Below are 9955 nucleotides of genomic sequence, written 5' to 3' on the forward strand. Positions count from 1 at the left end.
CGCAGTTGGCAATGAGAAAATAAAGACAAGGAAAAAATGGATCTTTTTGATTATTTTCTTCAAGCAAACACGCTGCCTCAATGAATTGAGCAGTAGACAACAGATGCCCTAACAGGTTCGTCGTCATCTTTGAGCTAGTGTACGCAGCCATCCGGGCTTCATTTCAGGTGATGAGTGATGGATTAGTTGGAGTTGTTAAAAGACCATTTGTTACTGGTGAATTCTGCAAGTTGAAATGGTTGTTTTGATGACTTTGTTACTCTCAACCAATTCTGGAATGGCAGCCATAAACCGGAGGAATTTCACATTTGATTTTCTCTCTCTTAAATGTAGGGAAAATAGTAAAGAATAAAGAACTTTCTAGTGTTAGCTGAAATAAATTTGGATTTGTTTCGACGGCAAAATATAAATATTGTTGTATAAGTTGAACATTAATTCCTGTTGCAGATACCAATTTGCAGTTCTAAATGAAGAAGTAGCAACACCATATGGTATGTTATTAGCGATCAACTTATCGTATAGTAACTTTTTGTTCGTTTCTACAAAGAAAAGTACAATTAAGTATCACGCAGGACTTACTCACCAGCATAGAGATGCGTTTCTGGACTCAATGTGCTGCTCTTCACATAAAGTATGTATTGATTCATACCATGGACAGAAAATATCTTATATGAAATCGAAGGAGTTCACAGTTCAGTACCAGTCATACACGAAGTTGAGTCCATGAATTCATAATTCGATCCTGGATGGAATGTAACAATAGACCGGGCCTTACCGAAAAAGGCTTTCGCCCTGCTTTATATTATAAAGCAAACCGCCCAAGCCAACATCCAATAAGGTTCACACACACGCACACACAAACAAGTCTCAGACAAACACAAGTACACAAAGGGGTTACTGCTGGGGGCACAGCTCAACAAGCCCTGGAAACAGAAAACACAACACACTCACGCCCAGCAGCCCGAACTCTAATCGGGCTCCGGAGGAGGGGCAGCAGCGGGGGCGCCATGCGGACTGCCATCAAGCGAAGGTCGGCGAGGAGGGCGTTGATGACGTCCCGGTCCTGGGGGCGGCTAAGCGGCCGCCAGAGCTGCAAGAAACCACACATTTTGAAGACAGCATCAGTCGCACGTCGAAGAGGCACTTTCTGAATGACAAGCTTGTTATGGATGGTCCAAAGCGTCCAGGCGAGAACCCCGACGCACAACCAACGAATGTGGCGGTAGCGGGGGGGGGAGGCGTGAATCTCAGCAAGTAAGTCGGGGAAGTTGGTATTACACCACTGTCCACCAACCGTCTCGCGGAAACAGGACCACGGGAATTGGGCTGTGGAGCAAGAGAAGAAGATGTGGTTAGCATCCTCGACCGTGCCACACAAGGGGCAAATCCCATCTCCTGGTCCATTACGTTCGAGGACCTCAACCCCAGAGGGAAGGCGTCCCCGGATCCACTGCCACAGGAAAATCCGGATCTTCAGAGGAAGGCGAATGTCCCAGATTAGACTAAAGGGCTCAGGAGCCGTCGAGGGAGCGATGGCCGCGTATAAGGATTTAGTGGAGAAGCGGCCAGAGGACTCTAGACGCCAAGAGATGGAGTCAGGGGCGTCCTCGACGTCCATCGGAAGAAGCGCGATGTCCTGGAGGAGGGAGTCCCAGGCGGCCACCTCATGTGGGCCGAAGGAGCGCCGGAAGGCGAGACGCCCTAAGTCAATAAGGACCGTCTCAACAGAGACCCGAGGGTCAACCGCTATGGTGAATAGTTCCGGGAAGCGAGCGGCCAGGGGGGAGTCCCCTAGCCAACGATCGAACCAGAACAGGGTCGACGACCCGGAGCCAACCGAGATGGATGTGCCAATGCGGAGCACGGGAAGAAGCTGGATCACAGCCTGCCAGAACTGGGAGCCGCTAGAGCGCTGGCAGAAAGCAAGGGGGTGGCCCTGGAGGTACTTATTCCTGATGATGGTGAGCCAGAGGCCTCCATCCCCATTGGCGATACGCCAGAGCCATCGGGTCAGGAGAGCAATGTTCATGCGCCGAGAAGACAAGATCCCTAGACCCCCATGGTCCTTGGGTTTGCAGATGTCGGGCCAGCTCACCATATGGTACTTCTGCTTGTCTCCCTCGCCTGCCCAGAAAAACCTGGACTGGTACTTGGCGATCTCCTGATGGAGCGTCTCATGGAGGCTGTAGAAGCTCATGAGAAACCATAGGAGACTGGCAAGCGAGGAGTTGATGAGGATCACCCTGGCGGCCTTCGAAAGCCACCGCCCCTTCCAAGGCTCCACCCGGTGCTGCATCCGGGTCACAGTCGGGCGCAGGTCAGCCACGGTGAGTCGCGAGTCACTAATGGGGATCCCCAAATAGGTTGTGGGGAAAGTACCCAGTCGACAGTTTAGCCGGTCAGCAATGGCCTGGGCCTCCTCAGGAGGGTAGCCAAGAATCATCACTTCGCTCTTATCGAAGTTGATTGTGAGTCCAGACATCTGTTGGAAGCATAGGAGGAGGAACTTCAGGTTGGCAATGTCGAAGGCGGAGCCCTCCACCATTATTATGGTGTCGTCAGCATACTGTAGAAGGGAGACCCCTCCCCCTCCTACCAGGTGAGGGACTAAGCCGTGGATATGGCCAGCAGATTTGGCCTTATCCAGGATAACAGCAAGGGCATCGACCACCATGTTAAACAGAAACGGGGAGAACGGGTCGCCCTGGCGAACCCCACATAGAGTGGGGAAGTAGGACCCGATCTCGCCGTTAATGTTAACCGCGGTCCGACCGCAGGAAACGAGTTGCATCACTCTGGTCACCCACCGGTCATAGAAACCCTTGCGGAGCAGGACTTCCCGAAGGAAGGGCCAATGAACCGTATCATAGGCCTTGTGGAAGTCAAGCTTCAGGAAGACCGCCCGATGGTGTTTGGCTCAGACTTCGTGAAGGACTTCGTGGAAGACTAATACCCCATCCAAAATAAACCGCCCCTGAATGAAGGCGGATTGGTTGGGGTGAGTGACAGAATCAGCCAAAAGGGTCACCCTATTGGCGTACCCTTTGGCCAGGATCCGGAATATCACATTGATCACAGTGATAGGCCGGAATTGGCGAATATCCGAAGCACCCGGAACTTTGGGGATGAGGGTGATGAACCCATAGTTCAGGCGCCCAAGGTCCATGGTCCCCGAGAAGAATTCGTCGAAGAGGGCCATGACCTCCGGCTTGATGGTTTGCCAGAACGTTTTGAAAAACATCACTGGCAGTCCATCCGGCCCCGGAGCCGAGGAGGGGCTCATACCCTTTATGGCCGCGAGGACCTCGTCCTCCGAGAAAGGCGCCACCAAAGTGGCATTAGCCTCGGCAGTCACTAGCTGGCGGCCCGACCAAGTGTCGGGGGCCAGTGCTACCCCACCCCGAGGGGTGGGGGGAGGGCTTTATAAAAGCCGTCTAGATGGACACAAATATCCGAGGGGCGGACAAGTTGGGAATCTCCATCCCACAGGCAATGGATGGAGTTCCGTCTACGTCGCCCATTCGCGATCGCCTGGAAGTACGCCGTATTGGCGTCTCCATGGAGCACCCATCTTTTGGTACCCCGAAGCCTCCAGTAAGCCTCTTCGTCTGTGTAGATGGTCGAGAGCTGATCCTCGAGATCATATCGCAGCATCCACTTGTCGGGGGAGATCCCGGAAGTGTCCGCGCGGGTGTCCAAGGTCTGGATGGCCGTCAGGAGGGCTTTTTTGCGCTCGCGAAGGTCTCGCCCAAGGTTCGCGCCCCAACCCTTCATAAATTGGCGGGCGAGCTTGGCGCAAAACTATCACGAGTCAACATCGGACATGGAGCGGTGAGGAGAGGCGCGCGCGGAAATCCACTTAGCCGCAACCGCCTCGAGGAAGCCCGCCTGGTTGAGCCAGAAGAGCTCAAACCGGAATCGCGGCGGAACCGGAGGCCGATCGTCGGCGGTGGAGAGGAGGAGAGGCACGTGGTCAGAGCTGATCCGGGTGATTGCCCGAAGCGAGGCTAGGGGGCATCTAAGCTCCCATTCCAGAGAAACTAGACTGGGCCTTCACAGAGAAAGGTTTCACATTGATCATGCTAAGCACCTGTGGAGTCTGACTTGGGACAGTACAAGATGCAGGCAGCAAAAGAAAACTGACGGGAGAAGAACAAGCATATCCACCATGAGTTTTGAGTTCAAACCACCTCTCAAAGGAAAGCTTGGAATCAGGCTGTGTAAGCTCTTGAAGAGAGATCAAGGAGCATTCTATCCTATTAATTTTTACCTAGAATGTTCGAGGTCTTGGAGATGTGTGGATGTGCTAGCCGAATTGCTTTCAGTTAATCAACACTTAGCACTTTTCTACTGGCTATTGATCTTCAACAGATTAAATACTAGAGCTATGTTACACCGGAAAAATTTCTTCATTGAGGATTACACCTGCGTAATGTGCAACCATCGCTCTCTGGAAACAAGAGATCATCAGATAATATGTTGTTTTAGAAAGAGGATGTAATTGTTATTGTTGTATGTGCCGTTTGTTTGTTTTTCTCTAGCTTTTCTTAGTTTTATTCTTCTTTGCTGTATAGTTCCTTTTTCACTTTCATGAACTACTTTTGTATCTTTTACATCTTTATGAGCTATGTTACATCTCTTTTTCCAATGCCAGTATGCTCCAACTCTGTTGGCAATATGTGTGTCCCTCATGGCAGCCCCAGAACACAAATTTACAGGATGAAGTGGCTCATCTCAAGCACCTTCTCGGTTTGCCTTTTACATTGGAAATCATAATTCTTGTTTCTTGGGCAATATGGAAAACAAGGAATGACTTCACATTTAAAAAGATTCCCCCAAACTTGTATGCTTCCAGGCGCAAATTCAAAGAGGAGGCTCATACATAGGGCAAGAAGGCAGGAGTACAGTGGGATGGCAGATTGGGTTGCAACGTTCAGATAATATGCTGTTTCAGAAGGAGGATGTAATTGTTATTGTTGTATGTGTTGTTTGTTTGTTTTTCTCTAGCTTTTCTTAGTTTTATTTTTCTTTGTTGTATAGTTCCTTTTTCACTTTCATGAACTACTTTTGTATCTTTTATTTGAAAATTAATAAAAATACGCAGCAGAGTCCTGCTGTTTCCTAAAAAAAACGCTTAGCACTTCTACTCTCTCCAAAACTTTTCTCCTTCCTACCTCGTTGTTCTCTCGACCATCACATCTCCTTGTCGGCGATCAGGACTGCCGCGGAACCGCTTCTGTTGCTAACTTTGACACCCTTAACTCCCTTGCCCTTATGGAACTGCCCCTTCTCGATAGACGCCTTATATGGACAAACAATCTGGAATCCCTAGGATAGAACGAATCGATTGACCTTTCTTTAACTTAGTTTGGAATGACTACTTTCCTAATACAACTCTTTCGTCACTAACCAGATTTACCTCCGATCACGTACCCCTGCTAGTCCAAATCAACACTGTTCTCCCGTGCACGAACCAATTCAAATTCGAAGTGGGCTGGGCCATCTTTCGAGCATGTCAATAGATTGTTCAAAAAGCTTGGTCCACCAATTTGGGCCCACAGGCCAACTTGACAGCCTCCCTCACTGCCGCACTTCAACGCACACGATGTGCCCTAAAAAATGGGCCTGGTCCGGGGTTCCGGCCCAACTACGTGAAAAAAATTGTAAAAAATTATTCAACTCCTAGACCTTCAAAAAGAAAATTGCCAACCCTCACCTACAGAATCTTTAACCAAAAAAATTGCAGTCGTGATCCTTCCAAAAACAATACACCCTCCGATTCATGTTAGTTGTTACTCAAACGGATGTATCTAGCACTAAAATACACCTAGATACATCCCTTTCAGCGACAATTAATATGGATCGGACATGAAAAGGGCCTTCTGGAAACTACGTGCCAAGATTATGACTGCGGTTGAGGGAGGTGAAAATTTGCACTATTTCATTGCTTCCACCTTGTAGAGTTTGCAAAAAAATAAATAGAATTCACTCCATCTATCACTAAGGCACTGATTTCTTCAGTCACAATCACAAAGCCTCCATCCTCAAGCAAGTCTTCACTAAAATCTCTGACTCCATAGCTCCCACCTATTGGAACTTCGCCTAGCCTCTATTTATCCAACCATCATCCCCGTGCTCTCCACCCTTGATGCTGCTTTTACTGAGCAGGAAACTAAACATGATTTCTTCCACATGAACCCCCTTGCAAGCCGACGACTTTGACCCTTTCTTCTGGCACCTCGTTAAACCAACTATCACCCAATGCTTCCAAGACTTCTTCGATGGGACCACCGACACTGAACACATAAATATATCCCACATCATAGTACTGCCAAAAAAGGAAACCGTGGGAACACCAAACTCCTTTAGGCCCATCTCACTTCAAAACTGCCATATCAAAGCGGTGGCCAAAGTCCTCACCAATAGACTTAAACCCTTTATATCCCTCTTAGTCCACGGCCGCTAGATTGGCTTTATAAGACATAACATTGCTGGAAAAAAAATATAAGCCGTTGATCTAATCAACTCTTGCAACACCAAAAAAACATCCACAATGATATATACGTAAGTTAGACTAGCTTTCGACTCACTAATCCCTTATTAGTTCACGCGGGACGAAACTTCTCTCAAATTCGCATCATTAATTCCCACCACACACCAAACGTGGGTTTGAGATTAATAATCAACTTCCCAAGCTTAATCGCCTAGCAAACTCCCATTCCGTTTCCCTAGTAGCCAAACACGGTGTCATAAGATTTGCAGGCTGGATTATATATATGTTCCCACGCCTCCAAAATGAACATCTCCTTAATCCCTTTCCACGTAGGAGTACTCATATACACTTCCTTGGCTCTTTACAAGCAAGTGCAGAGAAACCTTCTTTTTTTTTTTGACGCGGGGCATGTCCTATACATAAAGGCAGCAGCGGCCTAATCTAGACCCTCCCACAACTGCAACAACAAAACCCCGAACGAACAAGAAATGGCATGTATATGTATATTTACATCATTTCTGCACGAGATATGAGTAGAGGAAGTGGTTCCACACGTCCGGGACGCCGGGGAGGCACCAGTGCGTGCAGTCGGCGTAGCTGCTCGGGTTGGCGATCTGCTCCTTCGTGAGGGGGGTGAACTGCCGCCGGAACACGGTGGGGTGCGCGTCGATGCGGTAGTCGGTCAGCTGGGTGAAGTTGAGTATCTGAACGTTTATGCCTTTCTGCTCCAGTGGCCTGAAGATCTGCTTCGCCATGTCCATCATGCTGTAGTCCGTGGTCGCGCCTTTGTACCCGACCTTCTGGATCGGCTCCGACTCGTTCAGGCACTTGTTGCTGTCGTCTCCGCCCCAGTCGCTCGCCCTGAAAGTTTGTTTATGTGTGAGAAGATTGTGTGATATACTTGTAAATTTAATCTGTTGGTTGTCAGGTTGTCAGGTTTAACGGTTGATGGATAGGTTTCAGTTTTTGGTCTCACCAGGTATGGGTAGGCGACGAGCCTGCGAAATAGATTTTAGTCTTGTTGTTGACGTTCGCTCCCACCCACTCCGTTAGTTTCTTAAGAGCAATCTCAAAACCTTCCACCATCTCCACTTCGTCTAGCTTTGCATCACCATCCTCGAATGAACCATACCTGCACATGGTGAAGATGTTCATCACTCATCATGCTAGCTCAATTATATTTATATTTGTTACTAATTTCAAATCCCAGTTCATGGCATCCAAAACTTTATCAACTTGTTCGCGTCAGTTTCAGATAACTCTTTCCTTTTGTTGACAAGCAATGAGTGTAAAATGATGTACTTACATGACCTTCATCTTCATATCGGGCTTCTGCTTCCTCCACCAAAGGTAAGAGTTGAAAACAATAACGTCAGCATTGCCCCAGGCACGGGCATGCTTCTCAATCTTCTCCGCCCGTATGATCCGGTACTCAACCCGGTGAATTATCGGGTTGTCGCTGTTGGATTCCAGTATCAGCGGCGACCAGTAGAAGTCGATTGTCGCATTGTATTCCTGAAACAGTGCGTCTCGATCAGCTGACAGAAAGTGGCATGCCTTACTTCCAGTATATTCTTTCAAGTGTTCAGAGATTGAGGAACATACGAATGCCGTGAAGGAGATGAGTGAGCCGTTGTAAACGCGCATCTTCTGGCCTTCAGGGATGGAGGCCTCCACCATGCACACCATGGAGACCCATTGGTTCCTGTTGATTGAGTCGCCGACGAAGACCATCCTCTTGTTCCTCAGCTTTTCGAGCAGTTTTGTGGCGTTGAACCTGTTTCACAGTTTCAACATAACAGAAATAAGAACAAGATGTGAAATTCTCACAACTCATGATCTTTCACTATCCGTTGGTTCCTTTCTTTGGGAGCAGAGGCAGAGCAATCATATAACTATTTTCTGGCGTTGAATCTGTTTCAACATGTAAAAAATAGCCCGCATGTCACAAATACTATTGACCCTTTGACAGTACTAGGCGTGAATGACTGGATGCCATGCCATATATATGATCTGTTTCTAGCCATGCAGGTGTATGGAATTGCGTGGTGAACAAAGCAAGAAAAAAAATGGAAATTTATCATTGTTGATCTTTCGCTACCCTCTGGTTCAGCAGGCCAATCCCACCCATTTTGCCATCTCCAGGTGTTCAATTGCTAGTTATCATGCATCCTTTGGTTTAAGGCTTTCAGCTAGAGGCCAAGCAGCTAAGGTTTTAATTCCCTTATATTCCAGAAAAGATAAAACTCTTTCTTTTTACTCCCCAAGAGTTCAATTTCGAAATTTCGCAACACTGACAGAGCATGTAGGTAGTAGCAGTGCAGTACTATATAGTTTCAGGCATGCTGCATTTTTTTGTTGTTGGCATGAATGAACAAAACCGAGCTAGAAAACCACTCTCAACTCAACTATTCTTTCTAGAGAAACATGCATGTATGTAAATGTAACAAAACCAGCCATACCTTGGAAGATCACATCCATCGGGCTGCCATCTCCAGTACTGGTACCTGGTGTCATTCCGGCCATACTTCTCGCAGGCGACCTCGTCGAAGATGAAGGAGCAGTTGAGGCCGGAGTAGAGCGGCTGGGAGGCGTTGTCGTACACCCACCGCCCCACGGACCAGTTGCACTCCTCGCCGGAGCCCCTCACGGCCTCGCCCATGAGCTCGTCCGTCCACTGCACCTGCGCCTCGCGGCTCCCGGCCGCGGCCACCTTCACCTCCTGGTGCCGGTGCTGCACCGCCAGCTGCACCTGCGACTCGTGGCCGCGGTCGAAGAGCAGGGAGACGGTGCTGACGACGATGAAGAAGGCGACGAGGGAGCTCACCACGCCCCGCAGGCCGACGACAGGGGACGGGGAGGACGTTGCCGTGGTCATCTTGTTGTGGGCGGCCTGCTCCGGCTTCATTTTCTCTGGTGAATCGGCTGTGGCGCTGTCCCCTCTTTTATTGTTGTAATGGGGGCACTCCTTCCCATGTCTAGTGCTGCACAAGCAAACGTGAACGCTGACCCTTGGGCTAACCTTCATCATCATCGATCACCCTGACCGCCTGCCCGCAGTGCAACCTCCTGTAAGCTAACTCAAAGGTATAAGAATGTGCAGCAGGTTGGTACTGGCGCTGAAAGTTTGAAGCTGCAAGAGAGGTGACGATGGGTGGTGTTTGTAAGTTTGGTCTACCCAGCTCCGAATTTGCAGATGATTTTATATGTCAGGCTCATGCTCACTCCACGCATGTGCTCTGCCAGTGTCCATAATGTAAGGCTAGTTTGTTTAATAAAAGCAAAAGGCGGTAAAGGTACAAGTGCTGGTTTCTGGTGCCGACACTTCTATCTATCAATCAAATCCACCAGACCACACCACACCAGAGTCACACCAGCCATTCAACAGAGGAGGAGCTAGCACAGCAAAAAGCAAAATATATTTATTTCAACGTGCTTGCGTTTGCGCGTGTCACTTTCAGG

General features: G+C 48.7%; 1 protein-coding gene across 1 annotated transcript; it reads right to left on the minus strand.

Annotated features, from left to right (window-relative positions):
* Window positions 1–6750: 6750 nt before the first annotated feature.
* Window positions 6751–9680, minus strand: LOC109769588 (xylan O-acetyltransferase 13). Its single transcript, XM_020328319.4, has 5 exons — window positions 8956–9680; window positions 8099–8270; window positions 7800–8008; window positions 7470–7625; window positions 6751–7354 (listed from the first exon to the last, which is right to left on the minus strand). The coding sequence occupies exons 1-5, from the start codon at window positions 9525–9527 to the stop codon at window positions 7006–7008; spliced, it is 1458 nt and encodes a 485-aa protein (XP_020183908.1). The 5' UTR covers window positions 9528–9680; the 3' UTR covers window positions 6751–7005.
* Window positions 9681–9955: the final 275 nt, after the last annotated feature.

Source organism: Aegilops tauschii, chromosome 5 (genome assembly GCF_002575655.3).
Source record: "Aegilops tauschii subsp. strangulata cultivar AL8/78 chromosome 5, Aet v6.0, whole genome shotgun sequence".
NCBI classification, from domain to species: Eukaryota; Viridiplantae; Streptophyta; class Magnoliopsida; order Poales; family Poaceae; genus Aegilops; species Aegilops tauschii.